Below are 22,578 nucleotides of genomic sequence, written 5' to 3' on the forward strand. Positions count from 1 at the left end.
CCTGCTGGCCAAAAGCACTCCCAGGTGCTGTTCCCCAGAGCTGCAGGAGGTTGAAACTTGCTAAATCATTTCACCTTTGCAAGCAGTCACCAATTTTGCCAGTGTTTAATAATTAATAAAGAGCAACTCTCTGCCCCATGCTGTGGGGCACACTTGAGGGCTTTGGAAATGCCACCACTGCGTCCTTCACCTCCTCTCTCAGCAAGGAGTTCTAAGCAATTAAGACCTGCAATTCCTGGCTTTTGCCAGGATAAAGGGGACAGAAAGGCCCTTGGGATGTGACCAACATGAATATTTGTTATCCTCACATGACCATGAAACCAGAAGCCTTGGAATTTGCTGCATTACTCCAAGATGCTTAGAAGAGCTTGGAGCAAGAGACAGAGCCTGGAAGGGAGGAGCCCAAAAGAGGGTTTGGGGAGCCAGTGATGGAAACTGAAAAATGGGAGCCAAAGCAGAAGTGTCTGTCTCTAATTTAGTGAGGACTGAAGCTGGGTCCATGAGCTGAGGTCAGTGGGATGAGGCCCAGCAAGGCCAAGTGCTGGGTCCTGCTCTTGGGGCACAGCAACCGCAGGAAGGCTCCAGGCTGGGGCAGAGTGGCTGGAAAGTGCCCAGCAGAGAAGGCCCTGGGGGTGCTGGGTGCCAGCAGCTGGAGATGAGCCAGGCTGTGCCCAGCTGGGCAAGAAGGGCACCAGCAGCCTGGCCTGCAGCAGCACTGGTGTGGGCAGCAGCAGCAGGGCAGGATTGTGCCCCTGGGCTGGGCACTGCTGAGGCCACAGCTGCAGTGCTGGGTTCAGCTGTGGGCCCTCACTGCCAGAAGGACCCTGAGGGGTTGCAGCTGGTGCAGAGAAGAGCTTTCATGGGGTGCCTGTGACCCACATTTAAGGTTCTGTGTATGTGTGCAGGTGTTTCTGTGCCTGCATGAGCTTTGACTGTACAAAGCCTGTCTCTAATCCATGGGCAGTGCCTACCCATACATGAAGTGTCTCTGTCCAGGGGAGAGCACAGACCCACAGACAGTGTCCACCTCGACCCAAGTGAGATCTCTGTAAGAAGGCTGCAGAGGTGAAATGCAGGCACACATCATCTACCCGTCTGAGCACACGGCTCGGCCACGAACGGCAAGCGTGGGCTGGACGGCAAAGTGCAGCGCATGGGGAGAGCCAGGGCACAGTGACCTCAGCCCCAGCGAGCCTCCAGCGCCGGGACCTGCTCACACCAGCGAGGACACAAACCGACGGCAGCAGCCAAAGGCCCCAGCCCCTGACATCTCGGTGTTTGCCTGCCAGGCGGTCACCAGGTGGCACTGAAGGAGCACAGCAGCCGGCACCGAGCTCACCCCAAAGCCTCCTCCGACTGGGGAGAGAGACTCGAACGCCCCTTGATCAGCTGATTGCTGCTGCCGGCTGCCAGCCAGCGGAGCCCAGGGCAGTGCCCGGACCTGCAGAGCTCCTGGGCACTGTGCGTGGGCACGGCTCTGGAGGCTGCTGCTGCTGGGGACTGTCACCTGCTGTTGATGCACTGCAGCCACCTGCTGTGGCCAGTTGAGACTGGTGTCTGAGGATGGGCACAGACATCGGTGCCAGTCTTGGCTTGCTGTCTGCCCCGGACCCTGCTCTGCTGAGACCCCAACACTGCCTCCAGCATGAGAGGGACACAGAGCTGCTGGAGAGACTCCAGGAGGCCACAAAGCTGCTGCCAGGGCTGGAGCAGCTCTGCTGTGAGCACAGGCTGAGGGAGCTGGGGGGGTGCAGCCTGCAGAGGAGAAGGCTCTGGGGGCAGCTCAGAGCTGCTGCCAGCTGACAGGCGGCGAGGGGCTGGGGAGCCTCCGGCTGCGGCCGGACTGGGGCTGTGAGCAGTGTGTGCACCACGGCTCAGCCCTCTCTGCCTTCCCCTTTCCTTTCCCTTCTTTTTCATTTCCCTTTCTCTTTTACACTCCTTCCCTTTCCCCCTTCCTTTTCCCATTCCCTTTCCTTTTCAATTTCTTTCTCCTCTCCTTTCCCTCTCTCTCTTGTCCTTCCTCTCTCATTTCTTTCTTTCATTTTCTCTTTCCCTTTCCTGTTTCCTTTGCTGTTACTTTGGTGTGAGCTGCTCCAGCCCAGCCTCTGGGAGGCAGAGCCCTGAGCAGAGGTCTCTCCTGTCTGTGGTGAGCACACCAAAGGCTGCATGCTGAATTCAGAAGGACCAGAGGGCCCAAACCATTTCTGGCTACATTAAGTAGGAAATGAAGCAGCAGGGAATGGTTCAGATTACATCCAGGCCGAGCTCCTTCATCTCACCTCACCTTACACAGGGGCTTGGACTCAGAACCAACACATTACAGCCTGCAGCTTCCAGGGCGTTAGTCCTGGGACTGCCTGGACAGATGCAATCATCTCTTTGCAGTGATCCTTTACTTCCTCCCTGGTGAACTTGGAAGGACAAGGTTCTGCTCCAGACCTCGCAAGGAGCCAGTTCTGCTGCCCCCAGCACCAGCAGGACTGTGCTGGGGAAGGCTGCTCCTCACCAGGTTTGACTCCCCAGGGAGAAGGGCAGAACCAGCACAGAACTGCCCCGCCATGGGCACCTGATGCCTGCTGTCCCCTGTATCTGGCAAAAGAAAGTTGACTTCCCTGGGAAGTAGAGCACAAGGAGGCTGGCCCAGGGCACAGGAGATCAGGCAAGGGAAGAAAAATGGCTTCTGGGTACCTGATTTGTGCCTTTTTGCAGTCACCATTCATGGCTCCTGTGCAGCACTTCCTCCCCAGCTCAGACTCAGCTCAGAGCAGGCAGCAGAGCCCAAGCCCAGCTCCCTGCAGCCTCCTCTCAGGAGCTGCAGAGAGCAATGAGCTCTGCCCTCAGCCTCCTCTGCTCCACACTGCACACCCCCAGCTCCCTCAGCTGCTCCTCCCCAGCCCTGCTCTCCAGAGCCTGCCCCAGCTCTGTGCCCTTCTCTGCACCTGCTCCAGCCCCTCAGGGTCCTTCTGGCAGTGAGGGCCCACAACTGAACCCAGCACTCCAGCTGTGGCCTCAGCAGTGCCCAGCCCAGGGGTACAATCCTGCCCTGCTGCTGCCCACACCAGTGCTGTGCAGGCCAGGCTGCTGGTGCCCTTCTTGCCCAGCTGGGCACAGCCTGGCTCATCTCCAGCTGCTGGCACCCAGCACCCCCAGGGACTTCTCTGCTGGGCACTTTCCAGCCACTCTGCCCCAGCCTGCAGCCTTCCTGGGGTTGTTGAGCCCCAAGAGCAGGACCCAGCACTTGGCCTTGCTGGGCCTCATCCCATTGGCCTCAGCTCACGGATCCAGCCTGGCCAGAGCCCTCTGCAGACCCCTCCTACCCATCACACTTTTGTCACTGCTTTAAAGACAAAATATAAACTGCAGCAAACAAAGGGAAGGAGTAAACTGGACCAAGCTCAACAAGCAGGAGGATGACAAACACCCAGGTGTAAACGCTGGGGTGGAGAAGATGGAAGTGAATCCATTCTTCAGTGTGAATTTGTGCCCCTTAACAAGAACCAGTCTCTGCAGTGCCATTTGGCTGCAGTCACTGCTAAGGTGTGATCAGACTTGGAAATCTCTACAGCACTTTAATGTCTTCATCTTGTGAAGCAGAGACAAAGTTACCAGCGCTAATGTGGTATGGACAATTAGCTGAGCAATGTCCCCCACCAGAGTGGCTTTGAGGCTGGAAAACAAACCCAGAGCCTTCTGGTAGCACTGACTTGTAGGCTTCTGTCTTGATATACTTCTACCTTGTGTCCTTCTACCTGCTCAGAGGGAAGAAGCATCTCTGGCAGAAGAACCTTCTTCCCTGACAAGGTTCCCAAAGCCTCAGCAGGGCCGAGCAGAGGGGCAGGAGAACCTCTCTGCCCTACTCAGCACAGCCCTTCTGATCCACCCCAGGCTGCCCTTGGCCTTCTTGGGCACAAGGGCACACTGCTGGCTCCTGGGCATACTTCTGCCCACCAGCATCCACGGGTCCCTCTCCCCAGAGCTGCTCTCCAGCAGTCAGTCCCCAGCCTGTCCTGCTCCATGGGGCTGCTCTTTCCCAGGTGCCAGCCTCTGCCCCTGGCCTTGCTGGATTTCATTCAGTTTCTCCCCAGCCAGCTGCAGTGCAGCCCAGTCGTGAGGTCTCACCTGAGGGTGATGGGGATGAGCCTGCCCTGGCTGATGGACTGGTTGAGGGACACAGTCAGGATGTTCTGGGAGCTCCCACAGCTGAGCCGAGCCGTTGGCCTGCCCTCCACCAGGTACAGGTGAAGGAACTGCTCTGCAGAACTCCTTTCACCAGCTTGGGAAACAAAAAGGGGAGACAGTCACACGGGTGCAGGTGCAGAACCTCCCACTCCAGTGCCCCACCACCCTTACACAGCGCAGCTCTGGTAGTTGGCAGCCCAGAGCCAGCACTGGGCACAGCCCAGAGCCAGCTGTGTGCTGGCTGCAGTCAGAGCAGGGAGAGCAGCAGCACAGGGAGGGAATTCTGCCTCTCCAATCTGCTCAGACCTCACCTGCAGCACTGACTCCAGCTCTGGGAAACCAGCACAAGAAGGACCCAGAGCTGCTGGAGCAGGTCCACAGAAGGCCACAAAGATGCTCAGAGGGCTGGAGAACCTCTGTGGTAGGGATAGGCTGGGACAGTTGGGGTTGTTCAGCCTGGAGAAGGCTCCAGGGAGACCTCAGAGCAGCCTTCCAATGCCTGAAGGGGCTCCAAGGAAGCTGGGGAGGGATCTGTGACAAGGGCTGGGAGTGACAGGATGAGGGACAATGGCTCTGAGCTGGGAGAGGGGAGAGTGAGAGTGGAGATGAAGAAGAAATTGCTGGCAGTGAGGGTGGGCAGACAGTGGCAGAGGCTGCCCAGGGAGGCTGTGGAGCAGAGTGTGATCTTCCACCACATTCTGTGGTTCCATGATCCACAGCCTCCCTGCAGGTGTTCCAGGCCAGGCTGGATGAGGCCTTCAGCACCCTGGGCTGGGTGCCCATGGCAGGGGGTGGCACTGGATGGTCTTGGAGGTCCCTTCCAGCCCAACCCATTTTGTGATTCCATGACCTCTGAGAGCCTTTCCAGCCCAGCCCATCCCAGGGTTCCAGGACTTGCACCTGAGAGCTGCAGCTTTCCCAGCTGCACTCCTGTGCCTGCCACACTGTGCTGGCAGGAAGCAGCACTCTGCATCTTTTCTCTTGCTCAACGTGTCCTGAATGAACGAACTTTCCAGAGGCACAGAAGGAGCAAAGGCTCCAATCTGATCGTGCCTCTGGATCCCAACGAGGCCAGATGCAGGGGGAGCTGCAGGAGCCGGAGCCGCTGCTCGGCTGGCAGAGCCCTGGGTACTCACCGTAGAGAATGGTGCCAGCTGCGGCTGTGGTGGTCACTGTCAGGTGCAGAGTCGTCACCAGGTCCTGCCCTGCTGCAGGGCTCAGGGAAGGCAGCTCCAGGTAAGAATCTCCAGTGAAGGACGGGAAGAACAGCGCCGTGTCTGGAACGGAGGAAAGCAGTTCGGCACCACAGCCCCGCGGCGGGGGGCATGAGGCCAGCGCCAGCTGGAGGGAGGCTGCAGCCAGCTCAGGGCTGCTCTGCAGGACAGCAAGTGAGAGTAGAGAGGAGATGGCCTCAGGCTGCGCCGGGGCAGGCTCAGGTTGAACTTCAGAAGAAAATCTCCCTGCCCGAAAGGGCTCTGCCAGCCTGGCACAGGCTGCCCAGGCAGCCGAATCCCCAGCCCTGGAGGTGCTTCCCGGGGGCAGGGCTGCGGGCCGAGGGCCATGGCTTAGCCCCAGCCTGTCAGAGCTGGGGAATGGCTGGGCTGGAGGAGCTGGAAGGGCTTCTCCCAGCGCAGGACTGGGTGCATGAGCAGAAGGAATTCTGACCCGCAGCTGAGCGCAGGAAGCTCCGCAGCGGCCCCAGCCCGCGCTGCACTCCCGCGCAGGCAGGGACGAGAGGCAGCAGCTCCCGGGTCCTGCGCCTGAGCCGCTCATTACCGTGCCCTCGGTTAAGATCTGCTAACGAGGGGCACTGAGGAGCCTGCCCAGCACCCTCCGGAGCAGGGTTCAACACTGCACTGCCATCAGCTGCAAACGCGGAGCTCAGGAGTGCCCCAAGCACAGACTCACACCGGACTGCTCCCTGCCGCTGGCTCCCCGCGCTCAGCTCCCTGCTCCCCAAAGCCAGCAAATCCTGGCTTCCAGGAACAGAACTCCCACCTTCGGACTCCTCTTAGCTCCGGCTCAAAGTGGGTGCAATGAGAGCAGGAAACAAAGAGCTGAGGAGCTGCTGCTGAGCCTGCCAGGGGCTGCCGCTACTGCTCCGGGGCAACAAAGCCGCCAAAGGCTCACACAGGAACTCATCCAGGGTGGCTGGAGGAGACTCCACAGCCTCTCTGGGCAGCCTCAGAGGGCATCATTCACTGAACCTGCCCCCGAGCCTGCAGCAGCAGCTGGGATGGTGAGGTGAGACCCACACTGCCTGCCCCCAGCCCCAGGGCAGCCCGGGCTAGCACCCAGGCTGGCACCCAGGGCTCAGAGGTACCTGTCTGGCAGAAGCGGCCGCTGAAGTGCAGGGGGCAGTGACACTCGAAGGAGCTGGCCCCCGTGGGCAGAGACAGAGCCTGACAAGTGCCTCCGTTATGGCACAAGCCCTCCTGGCATGCAGAGGGCAACGGGGAGGACATCTGAGAGAGCACAACCGGCTCAGGCAAGCCAGGCACATCAGGAGAAACCAAAGGGAGCGCTGCTGGCTGAGGGCTGGGTACAGGAGTCCTGAAAGGAGAAAGAAAAAGACGTCAGAAGTGCTGAAAGAATGACCATGAGACCAAATGCCCAGAAGTGACCTCCAGAGATCCAGTCCAACCCCTGCCAAGGCAGGGCACCCAGGGCAGGGCACCCAGAACACTTCCAGGTGGGTCTGCAATGCCTCCAGAGAAGGAGACTCCATCACCTCTCTGGGCAGCTGCTCCAGGCCTCCAGCACCCTCCAGTTACAGAAGTTCCTCCTCGTGTTCAGGTGGAGCTTCTGACGTTCCAGCCTGTGCCCACTGCCCCTTGTCCTGGCACTGGGCAGCACTGAACACAGCCTGGTCCCATCCTGCTGCCCCCCAGCCTTGAAGCACTGCTGAGCACTGCTCAGCTCCCCTCAGGCTGCTCTTCTCCAGGGTAGGCATCCCCAGACGCAGCCTCTCCTCATCCCAGAGATGCTTTGTTTCTATAATGGTCTGCAGAGTCAGACCTGCAAGCCCAGCAGGCTCCTTGCCAGCAGCAGGCACTACCAGGCCATGTCTACAGAAGGCCTCTGATCTTTCTCCATAAAGCAGCTTGATGAGCCCTGGGGAGTCCCAGTGGTGTGGCATCACCTCCACTCCCTTTGACTTCTGGACTCCATGCCCTGAACATGTTCTTGCTGAAGGAATGGGCTGGCCCTTAGCTGAGAGGAGATAGGAGCTCTGGATCCTCAGCTGCTCAGTGAAGTGCTCTGTGCTGGGCAGGGCTGCTCTGGCTGCAGCCCTCTTGGGTGGGAAGGAGTTTGTGTGCTCTGGGGCTTTTCTTGGGGTGTGAGAAAATGTTGCTCTAAGTCAGCATTTTAAGGCTGTCTGAATGGAGATTATTTCCTCTCTTCAGTGACATTATCAAGGATGGCAAAATGTCAAAAGCTAAGAAGAAGGCTGCAGCAGCTCTGCTGTGAGCACAGGCTGAGGGAGCTGGGGGGGTGCAGCCTGCAGAGGAGAAGGCTCCAGGGGCACCTCAGAGCTGCCTGCAGTGCCTGAAGGGATCCTGCAGGAAGGCTGCAGAGGGACTTGTGCTGAGGGGGTCTGAGCCAGGCCAAGGGCAATGGTTTGGAGCTGAGGCAGAGCAGGGTTAGAGTGGAGCTGAGGAAAAAGTGGAGTGTGAGGGTGGCGAGAGCCTGGCACAGGCTGCCCAGGGAGGCTGTGGAGTCCCCATCCCTGGAGGCATTCCAGAAATGTGGGGCCAGGGTTTGGTGACCATGGCAGGGCTGAAGGCTGACTTGGGGTCAGAGGTTCCAAGAGCCTGTAAGAAGCACAAGAGCTGCCCCCCACAGCAAGGAGGGGCAGAGATGCAGATGTGGCCAGCACAGGAGTGAGAGCAGAGAGAACTTCTGCTGAACCTCTCCTCCAGAGGATGGCACAAAGCAACAGATAAAGCACTTAAAGCAGCAGGACCTGATCTGCATTTCTGCACGAGGACTCTATGATCAGTAGAGCACAAGGCACAGATGGCACCACCACCAACAGCCCATGGTGGGTCTGGCCACTGGGGTTTGCTCAAGTGACATGATCAGAGACTGGCAGAACTGGTTGGGTGGGAAAAGCCCCTTGAGAGCATCCAGGCCAACATCAGCCCAGCCCCACCATGGCCACACCTTTCTGGAACACCTCCAGGCATGGGGACTCCACTACCTCCCTGGGCAGCCCTGGGGACTTGTTTCAGTGGCCATGGTGGGGCTGGGTTGCTGGTTGGACTGGATGGTCTTGGAGGGCCCTCCCAACCCAAAGAGTTCCGTGGTTCTGTGCTTGTCTTTCTGTTTTCTCTCGAACCACTGCTGAAGTTATAATGGGCAGGGCAGGAAGAAAGCAAAAGCAACACAAACATTTCCTTCCAGTTCCAAGCAGCTCCAGGTGCACTTTACCTGCATTTGTCAACATTGTGTCTTCCCTCAGCACTGGAGAAGCTGAAAGGCCCCAGGCTGTTGACCTGAGCCAGCTGTATGCAGCCAGTGAAATTGTAGACAGGGCCAGGCCTCTGCAAAAGGGAAGCAGCAGAGAGTTGCTTTGCTTCTTGCTACTGGAGCAGCTGAAAAACAACCACAGAGTCACAGTAGGGGCTGGAAGGACCCTGCAGAGCAGGAGCACACAGGACACCGCCAGCTGAGCTTGGAAGCCTCCGGAGCAGGAGACTCCACAGCCTCTCTGGGCAGCCTGCTACAGGCCTCCAGCACCCTCACACCAAAGAGGCTCTCCTGAAGCTCAAGTGAAGCCTCCTGGGTTCCTTCCAAACCCTGAGATTCTGTGATGCTGTGGCAGCTGAAGAGATTTAAAGCATACAGGAGTGGTTTGGGGACTAGCTGGGAGGGGTGAGCAGGGGCCCCTGCAGACTGCAAGCTCCTCACCCGGCCTTGCTGTGCAGCATGGACACGAGCTGAGTGAGCCCAGCAGTGCTACAGCTTGCAGTGGTCTAAGATCATCCTGTCCAAGCCCCTGCTCAAGCAGGGTCACCTGAAGCAAACCACTCAGGAACACCTCCAGAGATGGAGCCTCCATGGCCTGGTCCTGTTACCCATCCTGCTCACCTGCCAGTCCCCACACAAGAACCAGGTTCAGAGTGATCAGAATGAACTCACCTGCACTGCTGCGTGGTGCCAGGGCAGCCCCCCTACAAAGATGGGCCCTGTGCCATGCCAGGAGGAAGTGCTCTGGTCCTGCTGGGGTCTCCTTGCTTCTCCTGGCAGCGCTTGGACTGCCAGCTCTGCCTCGCAGGGTGCCAGGCTCTGCCTGCAGGGGTGAGAGGCAGGCACCAGGTCACACCACCAACAGCTGATGCCCTGTAGCTGGCACCTTAAGTAGCCTGGCATTGAAGCCAGGGGGGAAACAGATCAAGCATGGAGTGGGGTTGGTGTGAAACGACCACGAACATAACAGCAGCTGGCATGGCTCTGGGCTCTGAGCTTCCTCCACCCCAGCAGTGCAATCACTGACCCCTCCCCAGCAGCTCACAGTGGATGCACAAGAAAGAGATCACTGGACAAGGGGAAGAGAGTTTTCCAGCTGGGCAGAGACCACTCACTGGCCTCAAGCAGTTTAGGGATCCCTCTTTTTTGTCACAAAGGAAGCCCCAAAGCAACCCAGCTTAGCATAAACTGCACCTGAGAGTGACCACAGAATGGCAGGGCCTGGAAGGGACCTCTGCAGACCATCCAGTCCAACCCCCTGCCAAGGCAGGGGCATCCAGGGCAGGGCACCCAGGAACACAGCCAGGAGCATCTGGAAAGTCTCCAGAGGAGACTCCACAAGCCCAGTGCTGAGCACAGGAGCACAATCCCTGCCCTGCTGCTGCTGCCCACACCAGTGCTGCTGCAGGCCAGGCTGCTGGTGCCCTTCTTGCCCAGCTGGGCACAGCCTGGCTCATCTCCAGCTGCTGGCACCCAGCACCCCCAGGGCCTTCTCTGGCAGGACCCAGCACTGAGCCCTGTTGAACCTCATCCCATGGATCCAGCCTGAGCAGAGCCCTCTGCAGAGCCTTCCTGCCCTCCAGCAGATCACCACTGCCACCCAAGTCAGTGCCACACCGACTGAGGCTGCCTCCATCTCTCCACCTGGAAAATGGGCAAAGCTATTGACTGACAAAGACATCAGTAAAGGCACTGAAGAGAACTGGCCCCAAGGCAGCAGAACTCCTGGGTGCTGAGAGGAGGCTGCAGTGAGCCCTGCCCGCCCTGTGAAGGACTCTCCTCTGCTGTCCAATCTGCTGCAGCCTCAGGGGCTTCTCTCAGACGGAAAATGTCCCAGCTAGGTTCACACTCATTAACTCCTCTGCAGCAAACTGCAGCGTCTGAGGCTCCTGACACCTGCTGCTGCTGGCCAGGCCCTGCCGAGACACCAGGCAGGAGCAGCTCCGTGCTGCAGATGGACTGAGCAGACCACAGATCAGTTCTCTTCTCATTCCTCCTGACAGCAGACTCCTGCTGCCTGGACCTGCAGCTGAGCTCTGCTCACAGCAAATGGTTCGGGCAAATAAAGAACAAAGCTCAAGACAAGGCAGGCTGGAAATGTTTCTAACAACAGAGGGGAAGAAGCCACCAAACCTCTGCCTGATACTCTGGGGAGTGAATGAATACAGCAGCCCCTGCTGCTCCTCACACAGCTTACAGCTGCACCACTGAATGCAGCTCAGAGAACTGCTTGGGCTCAAAAGCCCTCTCAGAGCATCCAGTGCAAACAGCAGCCCAGCCCCACCATGGCCACTGAACCCCGGCCCCAGGTGCCATGGACACACCTGTCTGAGCCCCTCCAGGCATGGGGACTGCATCACCTCCCTGGGCAGCCTCTGCCAGTGCCTGACAACTCTGCCACCAAAAACATTTCTTGCAATGTCCAAGCTAAACCTCCCTGGTGCAGCTTGAGCCATTTCTTCTCATGCTGCAACTTGTCACTACAGAGAGGACCCCAAGCCCAGCTGCCTGCAGCCTTCTCTCAGGAGCTGCAGAGAGCAATGAGCTCTGCCCTCAGCCTCCTCTGCTCCACACTGCACACCCCCAGCTCCCTCAGCTGCTCCTCCCCAGCCCGGCTCTCCAGACCCACACCATCAGTGCACTCCCCCTGCCCAGCCCACGCACAGAGCAGTTGCCTTCTGGTTTGCTGTTGTGACCTGCTCTGATGGCCTGCAGTGAGCTGCTGTGGCAGTGCTGCCATGGGGGATCCTCTCCAGCATCTGCAGTGTCATTACTTTGACTTTTGAGTCTCCAGCTCTAGAAACTTTCCACTCCCACCTGGATGTGCCCTGTGTGCCCTGCCCTGGATGATCTCTGGAGGTCTCTTCCAAGCCCTCCCACTGCATGTTCTGTGATTCCTCCCAGGAAGCCTCCCCATTTACTCTGAACACTTGACCCCCACATGGAATGATCCATTAAGGTACACTGAATTTATCAACTATTTATGAGATAAAGTAATGAGTAAAATCAGTCACAGCAGGGGGTTCTATTAGGGCAGCTCCTCTCCTGATGCTCTGTCAAAGGATTAGGCCCAAATTAATTCTCTGCAAGCAGCCACTGCAGGCCACAAGAACGAGCTGGAGAAGACAGAGATGGATTCTGCCCAGCCAGGTACCAGCAGCAGGCTGGTGCTTCCCATAATTCAAATCTGCTTTGACTGCCTTGCTGCAACCCAGGGCAGCCACTCCTGCAGCTCTGCCATGCTCAGCTGGTGGCAGGAATCAGCCATGGTGGCAGAGTGGTCAGAGAGTGGCAGAGGCTGCCCAGGGAGGTGGTGGAGTGCCCATGGCTGGAGGGGTTGCAGACAGGTGTGCCCATGGCGCTTGGGGACTTCTCCCCTCAGCCTCCTCTGCTCCACACTGCACACCCCCAGCTCCCTCAGCTGCTCCTCCCCAGCCCTGCCCTAGCTCCGTTGCCCTTCTCTGGACTTGCTCCAGTCCCTCAGTTCTCTTTCTTCCTCCCAATTCAGGCTCAAGATGAGTGCTGGGAGTGGAACCTGGACTGCTTTTCTCTCCAGCTCCTGCAGCAGGTTTGTTGCTGATTTACAGACCGAAGCTATTTCTGCTTGATGGAGCTGGGGATATTTTTGTTATCTCCAGGACCTTAAATCATCCTTAACAGAACGGCCAGAGGGAGCACACCGAGTTCTGCCAGACTACATGAGCTAACAGCCCACAACTTCGTGCCTCCAGTCCTCAGCCAGGCTGAGTCACTCAGCTTCTGGATTGCTTTCTTTACTCCCTCAGTTGTCCTGCCTGCACCTGCAGAGTCTGTTATTAGGTAGCCACCATTCACACAGAAGCTGCTCCATGCCTTTGCCATCTGCACTCTTCTCTGATGGCAAAGCCCAGTTCTGTTTTTCTGCTTGGACACTGAGAGGGAGTAGCAGCAGAGACATAAACACAGATCTGGGTGGTACTTGTAAAGACTTCAGAGGATCTCAGGTTCCTCAGAGACAATTGCTTGGGTGGGAACAGCCCTTCTGGATTGAGTCCAATCCTTCTCTTGGTCTGCCAGGCTGGGGCTAAGCCATGGCCCTCAGCACCACAGCTCTGCCACTGGGAAACACCTCCAGGGGTGCGGATTCAGCACCTCCCTGGGCAGCTTGTGCCAGGCTGGCAGAACCCTTTCAGGGAGGAAGGTCAACACAGGTTCTCCTCCCCCTGAACTCTACCCTTCTGAGACTATGTCCAGTGCTGGGCTCCCCAGTCCAAGAGGGACAGGGAACTATTGGAGAGAGCCCAGGGGAGGCTGTGAGGGTGCTGAAGGGCCTGGAGCAGCTCTGAGAGGAGGAAAGGCTGAGAGCCCTGGGGCTGAGAGCCTGCAGAGGAGAAGGCTGAGGGGGGACCTGCTCAGTGTCCCTGGATGGCTGAGGGCTGGGGGCAAGAAGCAGGGGCCAGGCTCTGCTCAGTGGTGCCCTGGGGCAGGACAATGGGCACCAACTGGAGCCCAGGAGGCTCCAGCTCAGCATGAGGAGAAAGTTGTTTGGTGTGAGGGTGCTGGAGGCCTGCAGCAGGCTGCCCAGAGGGGCTGTGGAGTCTGCTCTGGGGGTGTTCTGTGTGCCCTGCCCTGGGTGCCCTGCTCTGGCAGGGGTCAGACTGGGTGATGTGCAGAGGTCCCCTCCAGCCCCCTCATGCTGTGATTCTGAAGCCACAGGACCAGAGAGAGCAGCAGCAGCAGAGCCTTACCTGATGTGCACCTGGTTCCAGCGCCCCTCGGCCACGCCAGCAGCTGCAGTGACGCTTCTGAGCTCTGCTGCCTCGCCACAGAGGAACTGATACTGCAGAGAGGGGAAAGCTTCAGTGACACAGCTCCTAACAGCTGAGCACAGCCTTGCAAACTCGAATTTACAAGTAGTTAATGGGCCCCTGAGGGAAGTCTCCTGCAGCAAACCTATCCCAGAATGGCTCAGGCTGGGAGAGACCTCAGAGCTCATCCCCTCCAGCCTCCCCACCCTGCCCAGGGACACCTCTCAGCCTGCTCAAGGTCTCATCCAGCCTGGCCTTGAGCACCCCCAGGCAGGAGGCAGCCACAGCCTCCCTGGGCAGCCTGTGCCAGGCTCTCACCACCCTCACACTCAACAACTTCTGTCTCAGCTCCACTCTAACCCTGCCCTGCCTCAGCTCCAAACCATTGCCCTTGGCCTGGCTCAGACGCCCTCAGCACAAGTCCCTCTGCAGCCTTCCTGCAGGATCCCTTCAGGCACTGCAGGCAGCTCTGAGGTGCCCCTGGAGCCTTCTCCTCTGCAGGCTGCACCCCCCCATCTCCCTCAGCCTGGGCTTGCAGGCTCCAGCCCCAGGATCTTGTTCATCAAGGTTCTCTGTAGCTTTATCTGCTACACTCTGCACCAGGAGACAGGAAGCAGACAATGAAACTTCCTCCACATCCTAACTTTGCCTGAGTTCTGGGGCAGAGGTTGCTGCTTACCTGCAGGGTGCCCTGCTGGAGGAACAGCTGCATTGAAAAGCCTCCTCCTGGGCTCTGTGCAACATACAGCAGGAGTCCCTGGGGACTGTGGGTCATGAATTCCAAGTGGATGAAGTTCTTCACGCTCAGCTGCCAGCCTTGGAACTGCAGGTAGGAGTCCCCACGGTAGTGAGCGTGGCTGAAGTCTGGGGAGGGAACGTGCAGAGCTCTCAGCACAGAGCCCTGTGGCTGCTCCCTCCCTGCCCTCCCTGCTCAGGCCCAAACACTCAGAATGGCTTGGGCTAGAAGGGACCTCAGTGCCAACCCCTGCCACGGGCAGGGACACCTCCCACCAGCACAGCTTGCTAAGGCCTCATCCAACCTGGCCTGGAACACCTCCAGGGAGGAGGCAGCCACAGCAGAATGCTAGGGGCAGGAAGGGACCTCTGCAGCTCACCCAGTCCAACCCCTCTGCCAGAGCAGGATCACCAAGGGCAGGTCATACAGGGACACATCCAGGTGAGTCTGGAAGCTCTGCAGAGCAGGACACTCCACAGCCTCTCTGAGCAGCCTGCACCAAACAAGCTGTAGTGAAACCTCCTGACTTCCAGTTTGTGCCCCTTGCCCCTTGTCCTGCCCTGGGCAGCACTGAGAAGAGCCTAGCATCACTCACTTGCTCCCCAGCCTTTAGCTCCTGCTGAGCACTGATCAGATCCCCTCTCAGCCTTCTCTTCTCCAGGCTCTCAGCCTCTACTCCTCAGAGAAGCTTCCATAGGACTGACAAAAATGTGAGCTCCCAGGGCTAGAGTGCAGGAGGTTGCTGCAGAGGACAGGACCTCTGGACAGGGCACTTGAGCATTTGTGTGGCTGTGTTCTCCTTGTAAGGGGCACATGAGGCTCTTCTGCTACTGCCATCTCTGCTCCATGGATCCCACCAGGGCAGAGTGTGGAGGAATTGAGAAGCTCTGCAGTGGAGCCTGACTAAAGTAGCAGGAACAGGAACTGGAAAAGCTCTCCAAGGTCATCCAGCCCAACAGCAACCCCCCCAAGGCCACTGAACCCTGGTCCCCAGTGCCATGGGCACACCTGCCTGGGACCCCTCCTGGCATGGGGACTGCACCACCTCCCTGGGCAGCCTCTGCCACTGCTTTTTATTTTCTCTTAGGCACTAAGTGAAACCTAAACAAGCTCCAGGGCTGAAAACGCTTCAGAGGGATTAAAGCCAGGCACTGCAGAGTCCCCAGGGGAGTGTTTTATGATCTTCTTCCACCTGACTGCAGCAGATGAGTAAAGCTGAGGTAACCACTCCTGGTTTAAGTGTCCGTGGAGAACAGCATGGAAATAAAGCAAACCACAAAGCAAAGGCTGCAGAGCCTGGAGGTGTTTCCAGTTCTCAGGCACAGAGGGCAGACCCCTGCCATGTGGGGGTGGAATGGACCTCTGCAGACCCCAACGCAGACACAAGAGGGACAGGGACCCGCGGGAGCAGGGCCATGGAGGTGGCCAGAGGCAGGAGCAGCTCTGCTGTGGGGACAGGCTGGGAGGGTTGGGGCTGTTCAGCCTGGAGAAGAGAAGGCTGCAGGGTGAGCTTAGAGCTGCCTGCCAGAATCAGAGCAGGGTACAAGCAGCCCTTTTGACAAGGGCTTGTAGTGAGAGGCCGAGGGCAGTGGTTTGAAGTGGGGCAGGGCAGAGTTAGGTTGGGCAGCAGGAGGAAGCTCTGCACAGGGAGGGTGTGCAGAGGCTGGCACAGGTGAGAAATAGAACTGTAGGTGTCAGGAGGAAGGGTTTTGGCCAGGGTTAATGAAATGAGTGGGAACACAAAAGAAGAGATGCATCTAATCCATGAACAGGAGTGGAGGCAAAGGCTGGTGGTGAGCTAAGGCAGTGATCAGAAGCTGGAGGCAGGAAGGGAGGGCAGGGGGATTGGCCCAGGCCCTGCTGGTGCATCAGCTGAGGGGAAGAAGTCTTCCCAGATGGCAAAGATTTACAACCTGAGCCCATCCTGAGCAGCTAGAACAGAGCTGAGCACCACACCAGCCTGACTGCAGCTCTCTCCTTTCACCTCAGGCCACCAGGCTGGCAAAGCCCTGCAAGATCAGAGTCCAATCACTAACCCAATGCTGCCAAGGCCCCCACACAGCCTGCAGCTGGAGAGGGAAAGTGCCCCAGGACTCAGCACTGAGGAGGCTGCACCTTGGGGACTGGGCTTAGTTCTGGGCCCTCACTAGTTCAGTTCTGCTTCTCACTAGTGAAGCCAGAACAGAAGGTGGGCATCAGGGTCAGAGGGAGCTGGGCACAGCAGGAGGCCCATCACACTGCAGGCTCCTGCACAGCAGACTGGAAAGCAAGCACACAGAAGGTGCAGTTTCCTCACCTGCTATGGAAGCTGCTGGGAAAGAATATGTGGAGAGCAAGAAGCCATTTCCAGTGATATCTCCATGCCACTAAGCATGAGGAATCAAAGGACACCAACAGAAGGGAGCAGAAGAAGCAGAAACCAACATTCTTTAGAAGAGAACTAACATATTCTGCTCTTGTGAGGCCTCGCCCGCAGCACTGCATCAGGTTCTGGTGCCTCTAGCACAAGGACATGGAGAGGGTCAGAAGAACTCTTGACATGGTCCAGAGGAGGCCACAAAGATGATCAGAGGGTGGAGAACCTTTGCTGTATGGACAGGCTAGGAGAGCTGGGGCTGTCCAGCCTGGAGAGAAGCCTCCAAGCAGACCTCAGAGCAGCCTTTCAATGCCTGAAGGAGCTCCAGGAGAGCTGGGCAGGGACTCTGGACAAGGGCTGGGAGTGAGAAGATGAGGGCAATGGCTTTGAGCTGGGAGAGAGGAGCAGAGTGGAGACGAGGCAGAAATTCCTGCCAGGGAGGGTGGGCAGACACTGGCACAGGCTGCCCAGGGAGGCTGTGGCTGCCTCCTGCCTGCAGGTGTTCAAGGCCAGGCTGGATGAAGACCTGAGCAACAGCCCACCAGCCCTGGTGGGAGGTGTCCCTGCCCATGGCAGGGGTTGGCACTGGCTGGCCTCGGAGGTCCCTTCCAGCCCAGCCCAGCCCAGTGGGTAAGGCAGAGACCCTGCAGCTGCATCTCTCAGTTCCTTCCTTACCTTGGGGCTCCTCTGCCGCAGCAGTGCCTGCAGGAGCCTCTCCAGCCGCAGGCTGCAGGGGCAGGGCTGGGAGGTGGCTGTGCAAGCCCGCAGGCTGCTGGGGGGCAGCTGGGCGGGCCGGGGCGGGGGCGGGCAGGCAGCTGACGCTGTTGAGTCCATCCACGCAGAGGAGGCCAGGGGAGCAGGACTGCACCAGGCAGTCGTCGTAGTTCAGCTCACAGCTGCGGCCCTGCAGGGCAGACGAAGCCACAAAGAGCTCACTGAAGGCCAAGGGCTGGGCCAGCTGAGGGCTTCCCTCTGGGGCTAAGAGGCTCTTTGGTTCTTCCAGGGTGCCCACACATCTGACAGCAAAGCTAATCATGCTGCAAACGTTAATTCAACAGTAGTTAATCTGTAGTTAGAATCAGAGAATGGCTGGGGCTGGAGGGGACCTTGGAGACCTTCTGATTCCACCCTCAGCAGGGGCAGGGACACCTCCCACCACACCAGGTCAAAGATGTCCCTCTCACCTGTTGAAACCTGGCTAAATTTGGCTCACTTCTACAGCTGAGCAATAAAACCAACTTCCTCATGGGTCTGCCCCTGCACAGCATCAGAGGCAGCCCTGGCAGCACCCACAGCACTCAGTCATCTCCACTGATGGAATCCTGAGGCCTGGAAAGGACCTTCAGGGTCACTGAGTCCAACCATTCTCTGACTCTCCTGACTTCATTACAGACAATCCAAAGACAAACCCAAACCCTACTTGGATTAATTTTCTCCTGGCTCACACAGCACCTGGGGCACAGCAAGCCCAGGAAGGCTGCAGGCTGGGGGCAGAGTGGCTGGAAAGTGCCCAGCAGAGAGAGAGCTGAGGGTGCTGGGTGCCAGCAGCTGGAGATGAGCCAGGCTGTGCCCAGCTGGGCAAGAAGGGCACCAGCAGCCTGGCCTGCAGCAGCACTGGTGTGGGCAGCAGCAGCAGGGCAGGGATTGTGCCCCTGGGCTGGGCACTGCTGAGGCCACAGCTGGAGTGCTGGGTTCAGCTGTGGGCCCTCACTGCCAGAAGGACCCTGAGGGGCTGGAGCAGGTGCAGAGAAGGGCACAGAGCTGGGGCAGGCTCTGGAGAGCAGGGCTGGGGAGGAGCAGCTGAGGGAGCTGGGGGTGTGCAGTGTGGAGCAGAGGAGGCTGAGGGCAGAGCTCATTGCTCTCTGCAGCTCCTGAGAGGAGGCCAGAGCAGTCAGTGAGTGGCAGAGGCTGCCCAGGAGGTGGTGGAGTGTCTGGAGGGGCTCCAGACAGGTGTGCCCATGGCACCTGGGGCCGTGTTGTGGCTGGGTTGCTGTTGGACTGGATGCTCTGGGAGAGCATTCCCAACCTCACTGATTTCCTGATGCTGCACTCAGACACCCTCCAAGAGTTTTTTTTGTGTATTAAACAGAAGCTAAAACCCAGGCTTGGAGTAGAGGATGTTGCTCCTGTGCTGGCAACTGGGTAACCATTTGCTTGGATGATTGGAGCTGCTGTGGTCTAATGGCAATGGAGGGCTCGGGCTGAAGCTTGGACATGATGATCCTAAAGGTCTCTTCCAACTGAAACAAGTCCATGAAAGGAATCATGGAATGTTTCTGAAGTGCTGCCAGGGGAGCCAGGGAGGTCAAAGGGAAGGGCAGCCTCTGTGCAGCAGGGAATGCTCAGCCCAGTGGGAAGGAGGAAGGAAGGAAGGAAGGAAGGCAGGCAGCATCTCACCACAAATCCTGGCTTACAAAAGCAGGAATAGCCAAAGGTGGGATCCTTCTGCACACAGATGCCATGGATGCAAGGGTTGGAGAGGCACTCATCAACATCCAGCTCACAGTGGAGGCCTTCCCACCCTGGTGGGAGGGGAAAGCAGAATCAAAGCCAAACCAACTAACCAAAAACCTGAACCAGACAGTGACAGAAGAACCAATCCAAACTTCCCAAACCAAACCAGCAACAAAACCCCAGCAAGAACGCCCACGAAGCCACCAACAGCACAAAATCCTCCAACCAAGCCAAGGAGCAGCACTAGGAAGACAGGGACCTGCTGGAGAGGGTCCAGAGGAGGCCACAGAGGTGATCCCAGGCTGGAGGACCTCTGCTGTGGGGACAGGCTGCAGAGCTGGAGCTGCTCAGCCTGGAGAGGAGAAGGCTGCAGGGAGAGCTCAGAGCTGCACTTCAGTGTGTGCAGGGGAGCTGCAGGCAGGCTGGGGAGGGACTGTTCAGAAGGGGCTGTGGGGACAGGCTGAGGGCAGTGGTTTGGAAGTGGAGCAGGGCAGAGTTAGGTTGGGCACCAGGAGGAAGCTCTGCACAGGGAGGGTGGGCAGGGGCTGGCACAGGCCCCATCCTGCAGACATTGAAGGTCAGAGCTGCTGTGTCCCTGTGCAGCCTGCTGCAGCTGGAGGTGTCCCTGCTGCCTGCTTGGGAACAAGATGCCCTTGCAGGGTGCCCTCCAGCCCGACGCAGTCTGTGGAGCTGTGCAAATGACTTCTTCCCATTTCAGAGTACACAGCCCCCAGGCAGAAGCAGCTCCCCAGCAGTGCTGGCTGACCCCAGTCTGAGTGCCCCTGGCCTGACCCTGGAGCATTCACCACATGGCTTCTAGCAAGCATCACAGAATCATTTGGAGATGCAGTCCAGCCCCCAAGCAAACCCCACCATGGCCAAACCCTGCCCCAGAGTGCCATATCAGCATGTTTTATGACCACCAGCAGGCATTGTGGCTCCAGCACCCCCTGGGCAGCCTGTGCCAGTCTTTGAGAAGGCTTTCAGCAAAAAGCTTTCTCCTAACATCCAACCCAGACCTGTGCTGGCTCAGCTGGAGGCCACTTCCCCTCGGCTCTCGCTAGAAGCAGCCAATGATCTCCTCCTCCAGAGGCTCTCCCCCGGAGCTGCCCGGCAGGGCTCCTGCCCAGGCAAGTTACCTGGCTGGCAGTGGCAGCTGTAGCCGCTGAGGTGGTCCTGGCAGGCTGAGCCGTGCAGGCACGGGGAGGAGCTGCACTCGTCCAGCTCCAGCTCGCAGAACTGCCCAGAGAAGCCAGCAAGGCACCTGAGGAGACAAAGGGCTACAGCCTGCAGCACGGCAGAGCAGCTGGCACCGGGACAGGACCCCCAGGCTGCACATGGGCATCCATCAGGAAACCTGCGGCGCCCTTGAAGCCCCCAGGGGCACCTGGTCCAACCACCACCCAGCGCTGGCCACGCTGATGCCCCTGGCCACAAGGGCACATTGCTGGCCCATGCAGCACCTGCTGCCCACCAGGGCTCCAAGCTCCTTCTCCATGGAGCTGCGTTCCAGCAGGACAAGCCCTGCTCTGTGCTGGAGCCTGCTGCTGCTCCTGCCCAGCTGCAGGAGTTGTCCTTCTGAATTTCCAGACAAACTTTGGTGCTTTGCCATCTTCTGGAGAGATCTGAGCCCTGTGCAGTTTCCCTTCTGCCCTTTGTGAGCTTTGTGAGGTCACTGTGTGTGCCACACACAGACATGCATGGCACCTGGGACAGGCTTTAGTGGCCGTGGTGGCCTTGGGTTGGTGTTGGGCTGGATGCTCTTGGAGAGCTTTTCCAACCCAGCCCACTCTGGGATTCCATGTTAAAAGCCACTAAATAACTGCTGACAACTGTGGTAGGGCAACGGAGAGCAAACACAAGGTGTAACCTTCCCACAAACAGCTGTTCCCGAGCTGCTGGAGGCTGTGCAGAGCTCTCAGGGAGATTGATGCTGACATCTGAGGCTGTAAATCTCCATCAGGGTTGGACATGGGGACACAAAGCCTCATTTTGCCTCCATAAAAATGCATGAGGCCTGCTGAAGCGCTTTGATGTGCAATCAGGACGTGTGATGAAGCTGCTCAGACAGCTCCTGCTCACCTGCCCATTTCATGAGGCTGTTGCTAGGCAGGCAGCGTGGGGCTGGCTTTGAGGAACTTCCAAATGAGCTGAGCAGCACGAAGGGAGGGAATGTTGTGTCTCACTTCAGTCACCAAGCTGCTGCAGCTGGCCAAAGGAGGGCAACTCAGCTGCAGAAGGGCCTTGGTGGTCTGTGAGGAGCAGCTGAGGGAGCTGGGGGTGTGCAGTGTGGAGCAGAGGAGGCTGAGGGCAGAGCTCATTGCTCTCTGCAGCTCCTGAGAGGAGGCTGCAGGGAGCTGGGCTTGGGCTCTGCTGCCTGCTCTCAGGGGAGAGAAGGAGAGGAACTGGCCTGGGATGGTGCCAGGGCAGGGTTAGGTTGGACATCAGAAGAAACTTTTTGACTGAAGGGTACAGGAGGAGAACCTCCCTCAACCTTCTTCCCTGGAGGGGATCTCAGAGACTGACCCAGGCTGCCCAGGCAGGTGGTCCAGGCCCCACCCCTGGAGGTGTTTCCCAGAGCCTGAGCTGTGGTGCTGAGGGCCATGGGCAGAGTTCAGTAGTATTTGGACCCCACAGCCTTAAAGGTCTTCTCCGCTCAAATGCCCTGAGTGTGCCATGTGGAACAGCTTCTGTCCTTCAGCATGCCTGGGGGGCAGAAGGCTTTGGCACTGCATCACCCATAGGTGGAGCCCCCCGACCCAATGCCTACTTGCTCCTTCCCTTGCTGATTTACACCCTGGTGGCTGCTCTGGCAGCCAGTTCCTGGCACTAGGAGGCTGCAATAGGCAGGCAGGCTGGTGGCACCCATCCTGCCCTTCAGAGAGGTGAATGACAACTCCCAGACCCCTGCTCTAGAGTCAAGGAATGGTTTGGGTTGCAAAGCCCTCTGGGATCACCCAGCCCAGCCAGCCACCCAACCCCACCATGGCCACCAAACCCTGGCCTCAGGTGCCATGGGCACACTCTCTGGAACCCCTCCACGAATGGGGACTGCACCACCTCCCTGGGCAGCCTCTGCCAGTCCCTGACCACTCTGGCAGTCATGAAATTGTTCCTAGTGTCCAACCTCTGGACATCTGAACCATCAGAAGCCTCCCCTGGCACGACTTCAGGCCACCACAGACCTTCAGCAAGCAGTGAGTGTGAACTGCAGTGGCTCCACGGCCGCGCTCAGACTGACCTGCAGTGGAAAGCTCCTCCAGGTCCATCCACGCAGACACCTCCATTGGAGCAGAGAGCTGTGCCCAGGGGCTCACTGCAGACATCAACATCCACTTCACAGAGCCTGCCAGTGTAGCCACCTGGGCACGTGCAGAGGAAGGCGTTGAGGGCATCTTGGCAAGAGCCTCCATTCATGCAGGGAGCAGACTCACATTCCTGAGGAGAGGAAGCAGCACTCTGGCCACAAAGCTCTGTCATGCACCAAAGGCTGGGCTTGGAGGGGCCTTCACAATCACCCAGCTGCAACCCCCTGCCATGGGCAGGGACACCTCCCATTCCCAGGCTGCTCAGGGCCCAAACCCAGCTCCTCA

The 22,578-nt window shown here is 58.5% G+C and overlaps 1 protein-coding gene across 1 annotated transcript in view; it reads right to left on the reverse strand.

Annotated features, from left to right (window-relative positions):
• Nucleotides 1-22,578, reverse strand: part of EYS (eyes shut homolog) — a 91,707-nt gene that overhangs the window by 14,696 nt on the left and 54,433 nt on the right. The window contains exons 29-39 of the mRNA XM_064164046.1: nucleotides 22,227-22,423; nucleotides 20,125-20,249; nucleotides 18,929-19,053; nucleotides 17,207-17,435; nucleotides 14,119-14,303; nucleotides 13,380-13,471; nucleotides 9,325-9,475; nucleotides 8,614-8,726; nucleotides 6,503-6,732; nucleotides 5,316-5,456; nucleotides 4,120-4,273 (exon numbers count right to left, since the gene is read on the reverse strand). Coding sequence (XP_064020116.1) covers nucleotides 4,120-4,273; nucleotides 5,316-5,456; nucleotides 6,503-6,732; nucleotides 8,614-8,726; nucleotides 9,325-9,475; nucleotides 13,380-13,471; nucleotides 14,119-14,303; nucleotides 17,207-17,435; nucleotides 18,929-19,053; nucleotides 20,125-20,249; nucleotides 22,227-22,423 — 1,742 coding nt within the window. The remainder of the gene's footprint in view (nucleotides 1-4,119; nucleotides 4,274-5,315; nucleotides 5,457-6,502; nucleotides 6,733-8,613; nucleotides 8,727-9,324; nucleotides 9,476-13,379; nucleotides 13,472-14,118; nucleotides 14,304-17,206; nucleotides 17,436-18,928; nucleotides 19,054-20,124; nucleotides 20,250-22,226; nucleotides 22,424-22,578) is intronic.

Source organism: Pogoniulus pusillus, chromosome 25, assembly GCF_015220805.1.
Source record: "Pogoniulus pusillus isolate bPogPus1 chromosome 25, bPogPus1.pri, whole genome shotgun sequence".
NCBI classification, from domain to species: domain Eukaryota; kingdom Metazoa; phylum Chordata; class Aves; order Piciformes; family Lybiidae; genus Pogoniulus; species Pogoniulus pusillus.